The sequence below is a fragment of the Nansenia antarctica genome (genome assembly GCF_963989245.1).
Source record: "Nansenia antarctica genome assembly, chromosome: 4".
Lineage (NCBI taxonomy): Eukaryota > Metazoa > Chordata > Actinopteri > Argentiniformes > Microstomatidae > Nansenia > Nansenia antarctica.
This window is the reverse complement of record NC_137689.1, coordinates 21,168,435-21,190,934: the sequence shown is the minus strand read 5'-3', so window position 1 is coordinate 21,190,934 and position 22,500 is coordinate 21,168,435. Positions and strand designations below refer to the sequence as shown.

The window sequence follows — 22,500 nt, the reverse complement described above, 5'->3', positions numbered from 1 at the left end:
GCACCCTCTACTCACACAGATAATAACAATAATTTTAAAAAAGCCTTGATTGGATGGGAAACACTGACAAGACTCTTTGAAAGGCAGACTCACGCCGTCTCCTTTGACTAGTTAGGTTGCTGATGGATATGCTTTCCCCCCATGCTGTGACTTACACTCTCTTTGACTCTCCTTTCAGCCCTCGGACATGCCTCCCTATTCCACTAAGGGCTGGAGGAGAGGATTGAGGGATTTTTCTTTCTTTTTCTCTTTTCTCTCTCTCTGTCTCTCTCTCTCTTTCACTAGTCGGCGTAATAATTAAGTGTTTCTGTTCGCAGACCTCATATGTCCATGCAGTTCTCACTCACTCACGTGTAGATTGGACTGGAGGCTGGATGCAATTACTCTCCAGCTTGCAGTAACCTGTAAGAATCAATAAATCACACAAACATGCATACACACACATACTGTAATATGTATAATAGACACACTCACTCACCCTCACACACACACACACACACACACACACACACACACAATCCCTGACAGTCACTATTCCAAGCAGACAGACACCAGTATTTGTGAGACACTCAGCTGCTGATGGAGTGAATTGGTGTTGTGATTTATAGTCAGAGATGTTTGTTTGAGGTAAAGTGATGTGTCACCTCTCTCCCACTTTACCTTGATTAGTTACATTTCCCGAAACTTCAATGCAGAGTGTGTCTCTGAACCTGAGGGCCAGACCTGAATAAGTGAGCTCACTTCATGTATCAGTGGCCATCAGAGGGAATGAGAGGGCGGGGGGGCGGAGAGCGTGAAAGTCGGCAGCCGTGATCCAGGCACCCGCTACTCACACAGATAATAACAATAATAAAAAAAAAAGCCTTGATTGGATGGGAAACATTGACAAGTCTCTTTGAAGGGCAGACTCACGCCGTCTCCTTTGACTAGTTAGGTTGCTGATGGCTATGCTTTCCTCCCATGCTGTGACTTACACTCTCTTTGACTCTCCTTTCAGCCCTTGGACATGCCTCCCTATTCCACTAAGTAGGGCTGGAGGAGAGGATGGCTTAACATGGCCTTTTTGGTCATAGTAGCAACCCCCCCCCCGGCAACCCCCCCCCCCCACCGACGTGAGATACAGTATGTTGAACGCCATTGACATGGGTTATCAAGGCGCTGGATTTCGGTAAAAAAAAGACTTCCTGGGCAAGGGTTTCTGGTGAGTGTGCTCAAGTCCCCATGTGGTCTCCTCCATCCTCCCCCACTACGCTGCAGGGCCACGTCCCTCTGAGCAGCAGTGAGCACGCTGACAGGGTTGACGGAGGGGCTGGTGTGCATCATGCAGGGTTCCTGCTGATAGTCACTCATCATTGAGGGTCAGTGTGTACTGCTCTTACTGCTGTTTCACATAGATAAGTAGACCGAGAGGCTATCTGCAGCCCAGAGAGCACAGCATCATAATCTCACCAACTCGCATTTCCCCAGTCAGGGCTCCCGCTATCTTCGCCCGCTACAGTCCACTTCATCCAGATAGCACAGCACACAAAAAATAATAAACTACTTATTTCCCCTGGTAATGATCCTATAGATTACAGCCCTCTCTTTTTTCCCCCCTCTTTTCCTTAATTGTTATATTGGGGGTTCTTGTATAAATGGTTCTCTGAAGAGCCGGCCATCTTTGTCCACACAGACAGCTCTAGCTGGTTGTCAATCGGCGCTCTGTCAGCCTAATGGGATTCCACCAGTAATGAGCATTGATATTCCCAAGCATGGTCTTGCAAATGACTATTGAGCTCTTTCAAGTTCACAATGGTCCACTAGCGCTTAGTCACCACACTTCTTCAAACTTCTGAAAACTCTCTCACCCTGGAGTTGGTAGTAGTAGTAGTAGTAGTAGTAGTAGTAGTAGTAGTAGTAGTAGTAGTAGTAGTAGTAGTAGTAGTAGTAGTAGTAGTAGTAGTAGTAGTAGTAGTAGTAGTAGTAGTAGTAGTAGTAGTAGTAGTAGTAGTAGTAGTAGTAGTAGTAGTAGTAGTAGTAGTAGTAGTAGTAGTAGTAGTAGTAGTAGTAGTAGTAGTAGTAGTAGTAGTAGTAGTAGTAGTAGTAGTAGTAGTAGTAGTAGTAGTAGTAGTAGTAGTAGTAGTAGTAGTAGTAGTAGTAGTAGTAGTAGTAGTAGTAGTAGTAGTAGTAGTAGTAGTAGTAGTAGTAGTAGTAGTAGTAGTAGTAGTAGTAGTAGTAGTAGTAGTAGTAGTAGTAGTAGTAGTAGTAGTAGTAGTAGTAGTAGTAGTAGTAGTAGTAGTAGTAGTAGTAGTAGTAGTAGTAGTAGTAGTAGTAGTAGTAGTAGTAGTAGTAGTAGTAGTAGTAGTAGTAGTAGTAGTAGTAGTAGTAGTAGTAGTAGTAGTAGTAGTAGTAGTAGTAGTAGTAGTAGTAGTAGTAGTAGTAGTAGTAGTAGTAGTAGTAGTAGTAGTAGTAGTAGTAGTAGTAGTAGTAGTAGTAGTAGTAGTAGTAGTAGTAGTAGTAGTAGTAGTAGTAGTAGTAGTAGTAGTAGTAGTAGTAGTAGTAGTAGTAGTAGTAGTAGTAGTAGTAGTAGTAGTAGTAGTAGTAGTAGTAGTAGTAGTAGTAGTAGTAGTAGTAGTAGTAGTAGTAGTAGTAGTAGTAGTAGTAGTAGTAGTAGTAGTAGTAGTAGTAGTAGTAGTAGTAGTAGTAGTAGTAGTAGTAGTAGTAGTAGTAGTAGTAGTAGTAGTAGTAGTAGTAGTAGTAGTAGTAGTAGTAGTAGTAGTAGTAGTAGTAGTAGTAGTAGTAGTAGTAGTAGTAGTAGTAGTAGTAGTAGTAGTAGTAGTAGTAGTAGTAGTAGTAGTAGTAGTAGTAGTAGTAGTAGTAGTAGTAGACGACGACGACTTAGTAGGTATGGACAGAGCCAGAAGGACATCAATCACTGCTGATGGTTGGATATAGACAATCATTTGGGCAAAGCTTTGGTTAATTATTGTGGTCAGAGATTATGACTTACTCAATCAAGCTATGTGAAATAAAGTGGACTGACACAGGAAGAAAGTATTGAACACAGTAAGAAAAAGCTCTAAACCAGCTTATGCCACTAATGAGTTCTCCTACCTCAGCTGGGTTAGTGCATGTTGGACAGTCTGGACGGATTGATGGCAGCTGCTGGATTGAAAAAATCAGGTGTAGTGCTGAGGCACAAATGTGTACATTTCAAGCCTGCAAACTGCGACACTTTAAATGAATGTGCAATAACACTATGTGCAATATGACAACCCTAGTCGTTTTATCTGTACAGTATAGTATAGTGGATAGTGTACATAGCCTTTATTTATGTAAACCAGCTCCTTTCCCTTCTTTTTTTTTCTTTTTTTTCTCTCTCCTAGCACCAGGGGAGCCACCCCTCCCAAATGTCGTTGTTTGGTACCTGTACTATAGCAATGACAATAAAGACCATTCATTCATTCATTCATTCATTCATTCATGATGGTGGGTAAGTACTTCCACTCTTTGAAAAATGGTTTCCCACCTCTGAATGCAAGTAAACAAATCATTTGCCACCAAGCTTTCCTGCAAGAAACATTTCATGATGGGAAGAGGCAAAGAGCTTTCCCACGACCTTTGCAACAAGATTGTTGAGCAGAATAGTAATGGCACTGGTTACCCACAGATTTCTCAACTCCTAAATGTTCCTATAAGCACCATTGGGGCTATTATCCACAATAGAAGGAACATCACTCGACCATCACCCGGTCATGCACAGGAGCTCCTCACAAGATTTCTGACAGAGCAGTGAGAAAGTTCGTCAGAAGAGTATGGTCCCAGCACGAAGTAAAAGTAACTAGGGAGACATTTTATCAATAGATAACCCTGACAAGTGTAGGTTTATAGCTAAATTGTTGGGATAGCAGTGTATAAGATCACCTGAGCACAGTCTGCAACGTCCTTGATGCTCAGCATTCTGGGAGGAGGTGTGTGGACAACCATCACTGTAGATTGTCCATGCGCCGCTGTCACCTCAGATGATTTGACTTCTGAACCAGTTGTTTAATAACAGCTGTCAATTAGCAAAACTGTCACAGTTACTTTTACAAGCCGCAACACCCCGCTGTTCACTGTTGTAAACAAAGTGGTGGGCTAGCCAATTCCCAGCTTTAAGGTGAAGTGGATCCAGAAGTGTATTATTAGCTTTAGCTTATTATTAGCTTTGCTCAGTATTCACAGTAGGATGTGTGTTCTGAGGCTGATGTTGCTGATACTTTACATGCTAGACTTTTACTCTCCATCTCCCTTAGAGTGGCAGAAGAAGATATGGACCATTTCTTCCAAATAAAAGCACAAAAAAAAAGACTTATTTAATTATTTCTGTACCCAGAGAGATGGAACTGTGATATTAGTGTTGGAGCACTGTCACTTTGAAATCCGTGACACAATGGCAGAGCAAATCAATCCATTTCTACCCATGGCAAGAAAGCATGATATCATTTAATATCATAAAAAGAACTCATCATTATTCAAATCAGTGTCCCTTTTATTTTAAGAGGAGATTTGCTGGAGTCATTCGTGTCATTTTGCAGACACTAAGCTTCTTTTCATCATGGTAGGAGATAAAGGGAGCGAGATGAAATGGATTGTTGCTGGTGCTTTGTGTAAATTGATTGCTTCCATCTTTCTGATCAGCATAGTGTGTCCTGCAGGAGTTCAGCTAAGCACTCCATCCAGTTGGGGGGGGGGGGGACACGTTCCTCTTGTTTTTGAATGAATTACGGAAATTGGTTTGTGTGATGAACTGGTATGCTATGATATTCCACCGAAATAGTGATGTATTCATTTGGTGATCACCCTTCTCACTCCCACACAGTTTTAATTTCCTTCTGATAGAAACTAATATAAAAGTGAAGACTCATTGTCAGACACTATGAGACATACTCATTGTGTTTATCACATGTATTTCTTATCTATTCACTACATTTAAAATGGTCGATTTGGAAACCAATTTGCTATACACCTTCATAGGGATTGGATTGACAGACTACCAATAGATAGGTCACACTTGAAAATGAGCCCTTGGGGCTCAATGTGTTTCTTACCTGTATAAATAAAGGTAAAAAAAGAAAAAAAAGATGCTATTTATAAAATAAAATAAATCACAAACCACCTCCAGAGTCAAGTTTTGAGTGGAGTCGGTGTCCCAGACGCTGACAGGTGGGGAACACCTCCAGTGGGGATGTCGGCTGGCCGTTCCACCGGGCTGAGGCCCCAGCTCAGCTGTAATTATTTTATTTATTTTTAAACTCCTCTCCGGTGTGCTCCTCTCCGGGGGTCTGGCCTCCTCTGTTCGCTGCCTGGAAGAGACTCGTTATCCCAGCAGACAAACAGGCCGGTGGCCAGACGAGGTGAGGGAGTAGCGGAGGCAAGGACAGGAGAGGAGAAGCAGCATGGGGAAAAAAGCCATGGAGGAGAAGCGCTGGTTTTATCATTAGGATTCATTATGTTGCTGCTGCCCTAATTATGCTGAGGCCTATCGACCGAGACGGCTGCGTAAGGCTTTCCAAGCACGTACCACGCCTGCCTGCACCCCAGCACCTCTCTGGCCCTCCAAAACGACGTGCCAGCATGTCAAAGACAGCGAGGCAACACATAATCAAGACCAGACCTTTTCTGTGTTCGGTCAATGCTCCTTTCTATGCGCTCGCGTAACAGGCAGAGAGGGAGGGCAAGCTAGGATGAAATATGTATCAGAGAAATTGACTGCAATTAGCTTGGTTGCTCAACCTCTCCGCTAGAAGTCGACAACGCTGAATATATTATTGTTCCTCGTAATTCTGTCAGGGTAGTGAGTTATCTTCTGAGTGTTGATCACACATTAGGACACGGACGTGAAGCCAGCTCTCTTTGAGAGAGGAAACAAGTGTTGTCAGTGTTTGCAGTAGCTGTCTTATTAGCCCTGGGTCGAAATATAGTTTACATTTGAGAGGCTGCCTCAAGTGCCAGATGGGCGGGATTTGCACTTTTGGGACTATTCTGGGACTACTTTCAGTCAAGCACAGATATAGTAAGTTTTTTCTTTAATGTATGCATTTATTTCTTTTAGGGGTATATCAGCTTTGAAATTAGTGAATAGAATTTATATTCTATCAAATAGCATTCCTTGGATCATTTCGACTCCCTTTTTATGTAGTTCTTTTTTTCCCCCCGCCCCAAGCCCCACACATACACATACATTAATATACTGTAAATAAGTATTTAGAATGATTTCAAATGGTCTTGAAAACAGCTGTCCTCTGATGCTAGCTCCTCAGCACCTCTCCCAGCTACGCGTACCTCAGCTTTAATAAAGGACAGATGTGGGTTTCCACAGTGGGGCATGCAGAGACATTGAACTCTTCTGTTTAGTAGTGTTTTAGTTTGAACACCACCCTGTGGGTCAGCTATCAACTCTCTCCAGGCAATCTGTCTCTCTGTCTCTCTCTCTCTCTCTGATTTATTCACTCCCCTGTCCAGTGCTCTACCTGCCCCTGTTTCAAGGAGTTACCAGCTGGCCCACTCCTGTCCCACCTTCCCTGGACTTTCAAGTCCCTTTTCAAAGGGCCAAGCTCCTGTGCCCCCCAACTGATTAGAAAGAGAGAGAGAGAGAGAGAGAGAGAGAGAGAGAGAGAGAGAGAGAGAGAGAGAGAGAGAGAGAGAGAGAGAGAGAGAGAGAGAGAGAGAGAGAGAGAGAGAGAGAGAGAGAGAGAGAGAGAGAGAGAGAGAGAGAGAGAGAGAGAGAGAGAGAGAGAGAGAGAGAGAGAGAGAGAGAGAGAGAGAGAGAGAGATAGTCGAATGTGTAGTGAGGAATGAAGCAGTGGGTCTTTGAAGCTTTTTCAGAGTCTGGGAGACTGGACGTGGTCAATTTCTACTGGAGCCGTAGAGCATGGCTTTTGAGAGAGTTCCATTTTCCATTAACTCCGAGGCAGCATCATTCAAAGCAGAGTAGAGAGGGAACTGTCACACCGGCTGATTCTGAGGTCAGGCTACACAGATATCATCTCACTATCACACTGCGATTAGTCCCACTCGCCAGCACTGCATTTCTCTCTCCCACGCTCTCTTACCTCCCTCTTTTCTTTGTCCCACCCACCCTCTCTCTCTCTCTGCCCCTCTCTCTCTCTGTCCCTATCTCTCTCCCACCCCTATCTCTCTCCCACCCCTCCCCCCCACCCCCTCTGTCCTAGTCTCGATCGATTTCCTGGAACACACCCTGGGATATATTCTTGGGAAACAGGGACCAATTAAAATGGAGGTAAATTGGGCTCCCTCTCAGCTGTGGTGAATAGCTACAGCTGTGCGAGAGTTGGGGTTCGGCTTTAATTAGCCAGATAGGCGTCTTAATGCTAGTATAACGCACCACATGTCACCTGACAGATGATGAAGGTAAATGAGTTAACATCGTTAATTGTATGTAGGATTACCACGTGATTGGGATACTACTGATAGTGACCTCGGAAATTCCGTACCTAGTATAGGTGCAATTACTATCAATCCTCATTTGCATAGTGAACATGTGGAACCGTTTTTCTTGATTTTATGGGTACAATGTGACAAGTGCACATAATCAGTAGTAGCTTCAGGATGTCACAGGGTTTGCCAAGTGTTTACAGCCTACGCCCCACTCAGGGGTTAACGATTGCTATTTGACGGCTCCCCCGGGACTCTGCTCCCCCTGTCTCCAATCAATAGTCATGTTCATAAACATGGCCAATTGCTGACACACAGGCCCTTCCCCGCGCTGAGAGAATTGCTCTATCGATCCCCAGCGCTCTCATTTTAATTCCACTGTTTCTGACAAAGGCAGCTCAATGCATTTGGCATTAACCCTGACAAACCATCGGCAGGATGTATATGTGTTTCTTAGTGATGTACACCTCCTCGTTCACTTAACAAATTAATGGTGGGGAAGGGCAATGTGTTACAGCCAAGACTCCAGAGAGAGAGAGAGAGAGAGAGAGAGAGAGAGAGAGTTTTCTAGCTTTTCTCCTCCTTTCCCATTGCGTTTGCAGAAATAACCAGCCTATGGGGCCTTCGGCCTCACGGAGAGAAGGTCATGTTGTAGTGAATAGTGCATGAGCACATTTTAACATTTTAACACAGGCCGTGGCATTGGGGGGGGGCGTGGTGGTGGGAGCATTCATTCAGTCAGTGAGCCAATGTCCCTACAGATGTCCCTTAGTCCAGGACCCACCACGCTCCTCTCCTCCAGGCGGCAGCTCAGGCCACAGTGGGGAGCCTGCCCTGCGCTTGTAATAGAGGTTGAGAAAGGCAGGGTGGCTTTAATGAACTTGAGATGAGATGAGGAGAACCTTTTATCCCCAGTCTTGGAGGGAGGGGGGGGGGGGGACGGCAGGACATAAAGGAGGGCTGTCTGATCCTGATGAGCTTTTTAGGATGTCAGGGCCTAGGCTGAGATGAGTTTTCACGGGCCTCCCGTTCCCGGGGGGATGATTTCAGGTGACACTAATTGCTCCTCCACCTTAGCGAGCTGTCATAAAGAAGAGGAAAGTGTCTGGGAGAAAACTCTCTGTCCTTTCTATCTCTGTCAGCCCATGCAAGGGCATTATGGGACGTGATGAAGAGGGGAGAGCAGAGACGGAGGCAAGAAAATGAGCAGGCAGAATCACAAATGCATGTATTCAAATCTATGCAAAAAATGCACACCGTCGGGAAATATTAAAAAACGGAATGTCCGGGGCTGAGCAGCAACCTCTGCAAGTCAAGTCAGTTGCTCATATAACGGAGATGTAATATGTTTCATCATAACTATATTTCATAAGAGCTTTTTAAAATATTCAAAGGGGCCTTCTCTAACCTCTGCCCCCTGCTGAAAAGGGACTTCCTCAAGGAAGAAAACTGTTGTTTCAGTGAGTTCATTGTTCACGCTGTCAACAGCTCATCACCCCCAGGGATTCATTGGCCATTTACAAATCAATCTATTCCCATGCACCCCGTCCAATCTCTATAAGCGCAGCAAGCAATGAATATGGACTTAAACCTTCAACAATAATGGCAGCAATAGGCAGGTGGCTATTGTCTCAGTGTGTAATCAACACAAAACAAAACTGGCACTCGTTTTGTTGATTGCCTCGTCATCACGGAGTGAGACCTGGGTTTCTGAATGCTGGGATGTGGGAGTGTGGTGATAATGATGAGGTGAATGTTCAACCCTACTAACCATGCATACAGAGTGCATAACAATGGGTGTACAGTCTGTAGGGGGCGGGTGGGGGGAGTATGAATGGAGCTTCCCTTCTCTGCTAAATGCCTGTCTTTATTTTGGCATTGATGAGATGCTCACAAAACAATCACCGCGGATGGCTGGCACCGGGCAGATTCACTATCTAAAAAAACGGCCATTTGGACACGTAAAGCTGGCGCTGTGGGGTGTGGAAGCACAGCAGACCTCCGAGACAGATTTGTCAGAACGCTCTCAATTTACGACCACAGGTTTACTGTGGCTCGCAGTCGCCACGCCATTTTCTAGGGGAGAATCACATTCACATCATCTCAGGTGCCGAGCGATGTTTTGAATTCTGATGACATAGCTATTGTTGGGTTTATACAATAACTGTTTATCCGGGCCGCTGCAGACGGCCATTTATATGTATGGCATGGCTCATATTGAGATGGCAAAGCGCGCCGTTCTACACAAGCCAATGACTCCTCGGAGACATTACATATGCTCATTGCACTAGGCCACCAGATGTTTTCAACAGTCAAATTAGCGGGAGAGAGTTTCCAGTGAGTGTGATTTGAGTCATCGCTTGCCTGCAAAATTCCTATTATATTACATGATGGCTGGAGGTGCTAGAGTTGTTTTTTCTACCCTGCGTTTTATTGTGTTGCAGTCCCATTTTTAACTGATTTATCTACAGGCATATACGGAAGAGGCCTTCTCCTGTTATTAGCACTACAGTAAAGCGATGCATTTCTGAGACAGGATTTGTTTGAATGTAGAGGGTACTTCTCTGTACAAAGTACCTGATATGTGATGGGCTGTATTCTGTAGACGAATGATGGAGGTTTACAGGTTCTTTTACTGTTTTTACTGCTTACTGTTAAAGCTGGGGTCAGATAGCAGAACTGACCCTTGTCACGAAGGAGTATCTTCCTGACCATGAGCATGTCAACTCCCTATCGGTAACCGTTAGACCAATGTTAAGGCACTACCTCAACTCAATTATCTCTTCATTCACGGACACCTTGAACTTCACATCAATAGAGTGGTCCCTGTGGACATCATGCTATAAAAAAGACACATTACAGGAGACCAGTTTGCATCAGTAAATCACATAGGTGTTTATACGGCAGTGGAGGCTGGTGGAGGCAGAAATCGGAGGACCGGTTTCCTCATTCCATCCCAATGCATTACAATGAACCTGTTCTCTATCTCCTCCAGCCTCCACTGCCGTTTAGACACCTATGACCTACGGTATGTGATTTACCGATGCTAACTGTCAAATCCCTATGCACTCATCGGCTTAACATACAAATGCACATCGAGGTTTACATAGATATCATCGGTATCAGCTAGGGGTGTAACGGATCACCTAACTCACGGATCGGATCGTGTCACGGATTTTGAGTCACGGATCGGATCATTTTTCGGATCAACACAAAACATATATATTTTTTAATAAAAACAACATTTTCCGTGAATTCTGTAAAAACACCACTTTTAATGTGTGAAACAAAAAAACAACATTCAAGATGTCAAAACTGATATATATATCACATATATAACATCTATATATAACAACATATATATAACATCACTGCTGCAAAGTAACAGAGTACTTTTTTTGTGTGTTTACACAATCACCCAGGCTGCTTAGCGGGTGATATGACGTGATATAATTGGGACAGAGATGAGTGAATGAATGTTGTTGTCAACTCAGTACACATGCAGAGAGTGAGAATAAAGCGCACATGATTGTTTTTCTACCGGTTACATTTGAATGAAGTAATGGTCTTTATTGTCATTGCTATAGTACAGGTACCAAACAACGAAATTTAGGAGGGGTGGCTCCCCTGGTGTTAGGAAAAAAAAAAAAAAAAAACGATTTTGCTATTGATCCGCGGTACACATGCGTTCCGAACCGTGGAGGGCGATCCGAACGGATCACGGATTATCCGTGATCCGTTACACCCCTACTATCAGCCATGTGCAACCCACATATGGATTATACATGCACATGAGAACAGCGGATTTTCTGCATCCACACCATCTATTATTTTTGGCCTTCGCCGTTTTTGTATTCTCTGAGTCGCCCAAGGTCTGTTGGAGGTACTGTCTCCTTGCATTATGGGTCTGTTCATTAAAATCTTTTGATTGAGGAAACAATGGCTGGAGGAGGTAGATGACCCTCTGTACGGCGATGCTCCCTCATATCTGTGATGTGGGCCAAGGAAGTATTTGAATGGAATACTGAACAGAAAGGCAACTGAAATAGCACCTACCCAGGGGGACAGGCAGTGTTGAGTCATTATTGATTGTAAGGTTTTACAGAACATTCTCTATGTACCTTGGTATTTCTTAGGTACAGACCCTTTATTTGACAGTCAAGCATCCCTATACCTGTGTAGTATTACTGTAGTCTCTCTCTCTCTCTTCTCTCTCTCTCTCTCTTTCTTTCTCCCTCCCTCCCTCCCTCCCTCCCTCCCCCTCTCTCGTTCTCTCTCTCTTTCACACTCTCTCTCTCTCTCCCCCTCTCTCTATCTCTCTCTCTCTCTCTCTCTCTCTTCATCTCCCTCTCCAGTGAGTCTTCTGGAAACCATCCAACCTCTCTTACAATATTTGACTCCAGCTTTAGTAAACAATAAACTTGCGAAAGAGGGTCATTCAATACGGTACAGTACATTAACACTGTCCGTGTCTGTCTGTCTGGTTCACAAAGGCTTTTTCCTCTGAGCTCCACTCACCACATACAGTCGATATCACAGGCCGACACCGTCCCTGCACACAATACACAATTAAAACCAGACATCCTACTGCTGTTACTTTGGAAATTCTGGAAATAGAACAACACCGTTCGGATCGGTGCGGATCCACAGTAAACCACAGTGCCCTGTACTGTATGTCTTGGACCCAGTTTCTCCTGTGGCCTGTTCCCAGTGGGCTCCCGAGGGAAAGCTTTGGGGTATGAGCCAAGCCTGCTCTCATTATGGTTCCTGTGGTAGTGTATGTGTACCGTATATGTGAGCAGGGCTCCCTACGGGCTCCTGGCTGCAGTTCTGGTGGAGATAAGCGGCCTGGTCTGATGTCTCCTGACATGGGCAATGATTCATAATTGAGGCAGGACAGCTGTTCCTGGCTGTGCTGACAGGTCCCTGGGTGGATGACAGACGACAAGGCCCTCTGGACCTACACTATCTTTCAGTGCAAATTCCAGCTGTCTGCTGGACGGTCCCTGAGGAGGCTGCCATATATATGTATGCGGAGTGATGGCACAGGTCAGAAGACACTGTGCTCTCTCGCTGTGCCCTCTCACTGTGCTCTCTCACTGTCTCTCTCTCTCCCCCCCCCCCTCTCTCTCTCTCTCTCTCCCTCTCTCCCCCCCCTCTCTCTCTCTCTCCCTGTCTCTCTCTCTCTTTCTCTCCCCCCCTTCTCTCACTCTCCCTCCCTCCCTCTCTCTCTCTCTTTCTCTCTCTCTCTACCCCTCTATCCCTCTCTCTCTCCCTCCCCCCCTCTCTCACTCTCTCTCTCTGTCTGTCTCTCTCTCTCTCTCACTCTCTCTCTCTCTCCCTCTCTCTCTCTTTGTCTCTCTCAATGATTATTTTTCTTCAAATTTTAAAGATCTTTATTGGCATGGGAAACATACGTTTACATTGCCAAAGCCAGTGTGAAGATAAAAGGGTGTTTGTGATCAGTGAGAAGTTTGTGTCTCTGATTTCTTTGTACAGCTGGCAGGTGGTTAAAAAGTGCAGCTCTGTTACCATCTCATTTTGTGTGCAGTGGGTACACAGTCTGTCACTTCTTGGGAGCCAGGTCTGCCTGTCAGCCTCTCGATGGCGAGGCTGTGTTCACTGTGAGTCTGTACATAATCAAGGATTTCCTTAGTTTTGGGTCTGTCACAGTACTGAGATATTCTGCAACTCTGTATTCTCTGTTTAGGGCGTTTTTGGTTGATTCTTGCCAAAGTGTCAGGTCATTTTCTTTTAGTTTTCTTATAATTTGGTTTAGTCTAATAGGTGGCTCTGTTTGTGTTTGTGAACAGAGTCCCAGAACCAGCTGGCTGAGGGGGCGTCTCCCTAGAGCCGGGGTGTCAAACTCAATTTCATCCTGGGCCACATCAACATTATTGGCCCTCAAAGGGCTGGTTGTAACTGTAAGACTATATAAATGTGACTACTCATCATATTACATAACTGCCTCTGCATTAGATTGTTATTGGTTTTAGTAATAACTTTACTAAACTAGCTTTGAAAGCAGAAGTCTAGGAAAAATAATGGCAAGCAGACATTCAAGTGTACAACTATTGTACAATTTATTTTAAAAATTAGAAACAAAAACACATGCTTGTGCATCGATATATATGCACGTACGTAATCATATGTCTCTGTGTTATTATAACATACATCTTTTATGAGATTAAGAAACCCTCATCATTACTAATGAGGAATGGCTTTGATTATAGTAAACATGTGGCTGCATGAACACACACACACACACACACACTGAATACAAAAGTAGTACCTATATGTAATAAAGTCAAAAATAAAAATAAGGGTTGTTTCAGTTCATAACTGGTCTGGTTCTGGTTGAGGTTACACAGACATGGACTGTGTGGGATGTGAGAGTGATGCTGCCTGGCCCTGTACACACCAAGTACATCTCTCCTCACCCTGACACTCACCCTGACACACACCATCCTAATCCATGGATCAATCCCTGCACATAACAACAAACATAAAACAAACTAAATGCAAGCACAACCATTAGAATGCACGTATATTACATTGTACCTATTCTTGATTGAAATACGTTTCATGATATTGTATATACCTGAAGGTTTTTAAAAATGCTTACCTATTTGTTTTCTGGTCGATGCCTGGCATCCGACCATCTTGTGCGGTAGAAATCTGTAAAATAGCGATACTGTGATACTGTGAACTGCAATTGTGTTTCTTGACAAGCTGACATTGTTAAAAACCTGTTTCTGGTCAGGGCACACCTGCTCACATACTTTCACTTTCACTGCTGCATTACACTGTGTAATTTGTTGCTGTAACTTTTGCGAACATATTCTGCCTTTTAATTCTTGGACTTTTTGTTGCTTTTCTTGGTGGCTAAGGTTAGCATACTTGGCTCTGTGTTTGGTGTGGAAGTGCCTTGGGCATTGCATTCACATTTGTACATTTGTACATTTTTGGCATTTAGCACACGCCTTATTCCAAAGCGACTTCCAATCAATACATCTGACTAAGCAAATGAATCATCAATCCACCAGTCGTAGCAGGAAGAGTAATCCAGCTCAGGCCCGGGGCCATTGATAGAAGGAAAAACCTTCTTCTATCACCTTATTATTAAATTAAAATTAAAATGACCTTCTTCTAAACCTAGACTGTTTTTTATATAGACACTGGAGAAACGGCTACGATCGGCCCACGGACCATGCTCTCTTTTTAATGTTTTATTATTAGTGGGTATCGTCCTAATTCTGCTCTGCATGCGTTCTTTGATGTTTTCCGTTGGATATGGAGAATGGATTTGCAGAACTCTGCATGCAGAATCTCAATTTGGTCTTTGTCCCATTTAGTAAAATCTTGGTTGGCAGGTGGACTCTAGACCTTGCAACCATAGAGGGAAATGGGTTCTATAATGGCGTCCAATAATTTGAGCCAGATTTTAATTGGATGTCTAATTTGATGGCGTAAAAAGCCCTTCTTGCCATGTCTCTCAGGCCGCACAGCTTTGTGGATCTGTGGTGCTGATGTTTAGGCAGAGGTATGTATAGTATGTATATGTTCTAGGGCAATTTTATCTAGGAAGAATTAGTAATTGTGGTGCTGGAGGCTGGATCTTTTTTGGAAAATCATAATTGTTGCCGTAGTTAAAATTTGGAGAATATGTGTAGAAGGTCAAGGTACTGTTGTCCTGTAGTCCTTCTTTGGTTGGAGACAGCAGCTGCCCTGTAGCCCTTCTTTGGTTGGAGACAGCAGCTCCAGGCCATCTGCAATAATTAATAATTTAATTTTGCCATTTAGCAGACGCTTTTAATCCAAAGCGACTTACAATTATGAATTACAGGGACATTCCCCCTGGAGTAACTGAGGGCTAAGTGCCTTACTCAAGGGCACACTAGTAGTGGTATGGTTTCAGGCGGGATTTGAACTCACAACCTTCCGATCACAAGTCCAACTCACTATCCACTAGACCACCAGCACCCCGCAAACGCACACACTCCCTCTCCTCTCTCTCTCTCTCTCTCTCTCTCTCTCTCTCTCTCTCTCTCTCTCTCTCTCTCTCTCTCTCTCTCTCTCTCTCTCTCTCTCTCTCTCTCTCTCTCTCTCCCCCCCCCCGCCCTCTCTCTGCTGTTTTCATGTGAACAGCCTTAAAGCCATCACAACACTTGAACATCCCAGCATACAATGAAACCACTATATTTATTTGTGTGTTTGCTAACACATACCAGGGGCATTCACTTGTCCATCATTTCCAAACATATTGTATATATTATAATTCTCACACTTCCATAGCATTAATTTTCTCTCTTGCACGAAGGCCTGACACTGAATACATACAGTAGAGGCAGACACTTTGAGAAGAAATAAAGAGCTTTAAACGTCAATGTCATTTCTTTGTTCCCATCTCGTTGTTTCTCAAGGTGTCTGTATTCCTTGTAATTCAAGGTGCCTGTATTTCACACACACACACACACACACACACACACACACACACACATACACACACACACACACGCACACACACACACACACAGGCATGCTCACGCGCACGCACGCACACACACACACACACACACACACACACACACACACACACACAGACACACATACACACACAGACACCCTGGTGTGCACATGCTCCACATCCTGTTGGAGGTAAAACATTCTCAAATCTCAATGTGAAAACAATGAGAGACTCTCTTGGGTAGATCTGCTAACACATACAGTACCAGTCTAAAGTTTGGTGTACATTATACTGTACTGTAGTCTCACATGTACATTATACTGTACTGTAGTCTCACATGTACATTATACTGTACTGTAGTCTCACATGTACAGTACATTATACTGTACTGTAGTCTCACATGTGGGATTATTGAGCCTTGTTGATCCTCAAGTGCCCCTCTCAAGACAGGGTATTAGCAACACTATACAAAAATATTCAAATAAAAAATCCAAATCTTTATTATTCTTTCAAAGGCGCTCACTTTTGTGTGTCCTGTCTCGGATAACTTTGCCTCAAAACAAACAAACAAACATCATCCCTGAGATGAAATGAGACTTTTACAGATTTTCTGTCAGGTTTCTATGGAGTGGCTTAGTTTATGGTAGCTGAAAGGGATGTTGTAAAAATCTGTTGTAATGATTTTGTGCCCTCTTCTTACAGGATTTTGCCTAGTCTCTCCAGCTTTCCTTGTCAATCTAACACACCACACAGGAACTCCTTGTTCCAAACTTCCTTGCTTTATACACACGTACTCACACACACACACACACACACACACACACACACACACACGCACACACACACGCTCACCTTTAGACCTACAGTAATAGGACTTGGACTATCCCTGTCATGTTCTGCATAACCTTTCTCTCTGCTTTGTCTCTTCTGGTTTGGCATCCATGCAGTTTTCAGGTCGCAATCAATGACAGGGTCATTGAGAGAGCACTAAATATGCAGTAGTGTCCACTCCAGCCTTGCGTACAATTCGGTGGCACTGACACCCAAAGGCACCAGCATTGCACTTGCTGTCAATGCAGGAATGTGGAGGAGGTAACATAATAAAATAATCCTGTCAGCTCACTATTCCCATTGAAGAACATTTTAGAATGCAGGCCAAATACTTTGAGCAGCAGGCTGATGTTTACAGAGAGGGAACACTGACTGAAATATGTATGAACCTTGCATGGCGGGGGCATGGTGGAATGTAAACAATTTTTCATCGATTTAACAGATATGCATAATCATAGAGAAGATGTAACGCACATCAGAGAGAGGTAGGACGAGAGTGAGGGAGACAGGAGGAGGAGAGAGAAAGGAAGAATACTTCAAGGCTCCAACTTGGTATTCTGCCCTGCTTCCCAGATCAATTCAGAATGGAACCATGACCACTGTGGAAATAGCTAGGTATTTTATGTATATTTATATATTTCAGGAAGCCATTCTTTCCATAATGTACAATGTTGACATCCTTAAACCAAATACCAGCTGTTCTCACACCTAGTCATCAATCAATCAGCTAAATGGCACTCTTCCATTAAACAAAGCAGCTATTCCTCTGTTTTCATTTGGGTTAAATCAGGTCACTGCAAAAATGAAGTAAAATTAATTGGATTATTTTTAATACACAAGCCAACAATGTGAAATGATGAAGTCAAACTGTGGTGTGTGGACCATGTGAGGAACGCTGAGCAAACATGTTTTAAACCGTCTCTGCGTCTGTAGCCTGCTTTGCCATGCATACTGCCTTCCCTTTTAACCTAGCGAGAGAGAAGGAAGGAGCCCAAGGCTTTGTCCTTGCCAGTGCCCTTGAGAAACAACTGAAAGACAGACTCTGTAATCACGTGGTATCCTTTTTTCATACTGCACTGTTGTTGAGGTTAATGCGCACACCACAGTGATGGCATGATTAGAATCAGTGTTATTTTAGAGATACATAAGCTGTGATTGTTAGATATGCTGTAAGTTGAATTTGGTTAGGATAGGTGACACACGTGGAGCCTTATCCTCCAATGTCTGTAATAAAACCCTGTATCTAGAATAATTCCCATATTTCCGTTAGATAACAAATGTTATGCTCGCATTAAATTTAACATTGAATTCACACATGTTACCTTAAGAATGTATTTCAAACTAGGTGACCATCTTCTGGTGAACATCTTCATCTTCGTTTCGCCAGTTTGTTATTTGCCTTTTGAAATAGTTTGACGGTCTGAAGAAGCTTGTTTTTATGTTACATTCCATGTCTTGAATGTCTCTGAGAGATGAGAGAGACAGACAGAGGGAGAGAGAGAGAGAGTAACAGTCACATATACAATCTGTGTATGACAGAGCAGGAGTGAGCCCCCTCACACCCATCGTGAGGACCCCTTCAACCGAGTGACAGGTAGTCAGCGCAGCCAAATTCATTTTGGTGCCAGTGTCTCGCCTGGTGCTCATCCATATTGCAGCCTGCCTGAGCTTTCTCAGTAAGCCTCAGTGACACTCTCATTAACCCTGGGAGATCCGCCTATAGGAGCGCCCCGCTATCGCTGCCACACGCCACCCCCGCGGATCATCTGTTTTCAAGGGACAGGCTGAAAATATCACCGCCGGCTTGCCGTAGATACAGTATCAACGTTTGTTGGAGATGATTATCTTTACCTTGTGCGATAATTCCTCAGGAGTCTTTCATATGTGTTATCCATTGCTGCTCTCGTAAAATAATCTGTACAGTTTTCTGAAAGGAAGCAGCTGTTAAGATTACATGGGACAATCTTGGTGGTGTAACCATCAATCTATGAGGAACCTAACCCCCTTTCATGATCTCTCTAATACTTAATTTCAATTGTACAGTATGCAAAAAACAACAAAAACATTTCTATTTTTTTCCAGGTACAGTATAGGGACTTCTTCAGGTGTAAAATTTGTATTCACAAATCTGGCTTAGTGATGATAAAGCTATTTGTTAAAGCTGCAATCTGTAATTCAAACAAAAACAAAGTGGGCTCCACTTTTATGGTAAGCAGCTTGAGGGATGGGGCTGGAGGGATGTATAGAATCAACTCTCAAATACAGAGACAGAGCTACGGTATGGATCCAATAAGGACGGACCAGCCATAAGTTCAAAACTATATTTAATAACTATAATCCTATCTTTTGAAGCTATACGGTGTTTGTTAACAATTGCACAACAACTGATACAATTGTGATCTGATAAAAGGGTTCCAGGAGGTTAAGGGTTAACACATACACATGGTTGCCATCTTGTGTTACCCTCGGTTCCTCAAAAAAAACTTGATAGCTAGCATTGAAGAAATCGTCCAATCCTGGTTTAACCAGCTAATGTGTTGAAGAATCAATGGCTGTATATGTATATAATTCATTTGAATAAGAAGGTGTGTCCAAACATTTGACTGGTACTGTATATATATATATACTGTACATCTTTAATTAAAAAGTCCAAAAATGGATGTAAAATTACTGATGACCCCTTTTTAAGTCCAGTAGGATCCTACCCTATACAAATCATCATTAGCTTTAATAACTTCAAATGCTTCAGCAGAAAAAACTGTTGATCAGATGTTCCTCCCCGAACTGTGGCACATGGTAATTGTCCCGTTCTTCAGACAGTAAAACGACGTGCCGTCCTCTGGAGTGCCCTGCAGTATGGGCTGGACAGCTGCAGCTGCTGTTCAAACCTGTTGAGGAGATAAAACACAGTTATCAGAGAGGCGGACAGAAAAGTGGAGAAGAGAAACATGTCTGTTTTTTTTGTTTACTATAGAGACAGGGTCTGAATACCAATGGGGATAAACCTTCAACTAGCCAAAAGCTACAGTCTCTCTCCGTTAGACCCCCGGAAATAACAAAAAAATTGGACAGATAAAATACATCCTGCTGCCAGTAGTTTCATGGAAATTGAACAGGAGGCAGCCCATTTTTCAAAGCAAACATTTAAGAGACTGGCTGTGGTTGGAAATGAGACTGGAATGATGGGGCTGTCAATTGAATTAAAATTGCCGTCTGATGTGAGCTGTGATCACACAAATCGCCAGGAGTCATGGTTGTGTGATGGTGTCTGGGTCACATACAAAGTGGTGGTGATGCGGAGCAGTGTGGAGGAGAACGAGGGGACCTTGCTGTACCATATGGACCAGAAACACTGTCCTGACAACATGAGTAACACCAGCGGGCTGTTTAGTGACATCACATGCTGAACATGTGATGTCTGACAGTGTCTGTGTGTGTTTTCAGGTATTGAACATGACAGTGTTTGTGTGCGTTTGCAGATGCTGAACGTGACAGTGTCTGTGTGTGTGTGTTTGCAGGTGCTGAACGTGAGCGTGTCCGAGGGGGAGGTAGTGACCGTGGAGGACATGGGGGGACGGGAGCCCTCCATCCTGGCCAACGAGTCGGTCCTGATGAGAGGCCTCGTGGTGCGTAGCTGGAGCAACCAGATATCCGTCCGTTTCCGCAGTGACCAGCAACCCCGCCCCGGCTCCCTCCTGCTGCGTTACCAAGGTGAGGTCACCAACCTTGAACCCTTTACCTCACACCGCCACTCACTCACTCTCACCTCCCCTCTTCACCGCATTAGTGCCCCTCGCCCTCTCTAATGTACCTGTGATTAACACACTGATGCGTACTTGCTACAACAATGCTTTTGAAAACGGTGGCACAATGCAACCCGGGCCTCGCCCCGCCTTCGCCAGAGCCTCTTTATGCTGATCGCTCTCGACGCTTGTAAACACGGCTCACTCGTGTTCGCCCTGAAAATATGACAAGGGGCTGTCATGGCAGCAGTGTAATTACATGGGAGAAGTATTGTTCTAATAGACATTTACAGGGCTGTCAGATAGCAGAGGGCTGGTGGGGGCCCCTACTCCTCATCCCACCGCTGTGTTTCATGTGACAACCCGAGTAGGAGGAGGAAGAGGGAATAAAACAATAACAGCGTTATTCTTTTGTCTCTGTAAACTAATGAACTATGACAGGCTGGCGGAGGAATACGGGCTTGTAACGGGACTCTAGAATAGAACATAGAACACAACATCCCTGCCTGTTCCACTCCTGTCCTCTGTCTTTTTGGCAAGCGAGCAGTAAATGAGTAGTAAATGAGCGGTAAATGACAGTAAATGACAGTAAATGACAGTAAATAAGCAGTAAATGACAGTAAATGAGCATTAAATGACAGTAAATGACAGTAAATGACAGAGGTCATGGACAATACAGCCATAATTATTGAACTCTTCAGATTCGCCACCCATTTAATACCGCAAAGATTTCTAACTGTTTTCTGCATTATGTACAGTACAGCATTTTACATCCATAAACAATAGATTAACCTGACAAAACAGTGACTGCATGAGTAGTTTTTATGATCAATACAACTTACATAATGTGTGATTATTACGTCTGCGGTGCACTTTTTTTCATTCCGTAAAGACAAAGTAAACCGATGTCGTGACCTGGTGATGGCGACAGTATGTTTTCCACACCCGCACAGGAGCAGAGTGAAGCAGAGACGGGATGGGGTCAGACGTGGGTCAGACGTGGGTCAGACGTAGGTCAGACCACTGTGAGTCCACTGTGAGTGACGAGAGGGTTCTAATGGACTGATGAGAGGTGGCTCTAATGGATCAATTATCCCTACCTGTGCGTCATGAAGGCAGCTTGCCTGTGGGTGTGTGGGTGTCCCAGACAGCCTTGAAAGGTTTAACGAACGCTGTATTGTAATACAACACGCTTCACACCATTATGAGAGTTGAAACTCCCGTTTGTCACTGCTGGAAATGCATTGTCAGTCGTATGAATAGGTAATAAAGTGGGACCTTTGTGCACTGTATTGACGTTGTTCTTTTGATTCTGAAGGATTGTGTGGAGAGAGAAAAGCCTCCGTCAGAGCAGGACCCTGTAATGAGCCCGTGGGTGATAGAGAGTGCTCTGCTGTTCTTTAGCAATTCTCCCACACACCTTCCAAACGCCGCTGTTCATATGTATGGACGGTGTGAACACCGTTGAACTGGCAGCGCAGACCGCTTTATTGAGGTGAACATTAAAGATTCATGTCTCTCAATAATTCACAAAGAAACAGGAGAATAGCGGCTATGCCCTGGAGGATGGAGGCAAACAAACCATATACTGTAGGTGAATAGCGATGGAACGCTAGAAGAGAGGAGAGAGATCTGACCATAACTGCGGTTCAGAGACAACAGAGAAGGCCATGCATGTCAAATGTTAAAATTCACAGATTCCTGCATCTGATGTTCAGTTGGGGGGAAAAAACAGTATATGAACTCTGAAAGACTGAGTCATCTTTATCTCAATGTCTGGGTTGGTGAGGGCCAGACTGGTCCTTTAAGAAGCGCCACTCACAACGATAGAAAGAAAGCTGTGCTCAGTCAATGAGTTGGCGCTCACCCATGAGTGCCGTTATACGGGGGGGCGGGGGGAAACACCACAGAGCCTCCCGTGGAGCATCCGCCCACTCATAATCGTCAGACAAACAGTTGCATAACAATCAGGGACGAAGGGAGGGAAGGCTATCAGCCTCTCATGAAGCGTGGTGGGGAACGAAATACACCACGTTGAAGTGA

The 22,500-nt window shown here is 44.0% G+C and overlaps 1 protein-coding gene across 1 annotated transcript in view; it reads left to right on the top strand.

Moving 5' to 3' along the window:
• The window catches only part of LOC308156587 (seizure protein 6-like), a gene marked incomplete at both ends in the record, with an annotated part of 112,243 nt that overhangs the window by 63,227 nt on the left and 26,516 nt on the right, over positions 1–22,500 (top strand). The window contains one exon of the mRNA XM_080529963.1: positions 20,233–20,425. Within this exon, the coding sequence (XP_080386089.1) occupies positions 20,233–20,425 (193 nt within the window). The remainder of the gene's footprint in view (positions 1–20,232; positions 20,426–22,500) is intronic.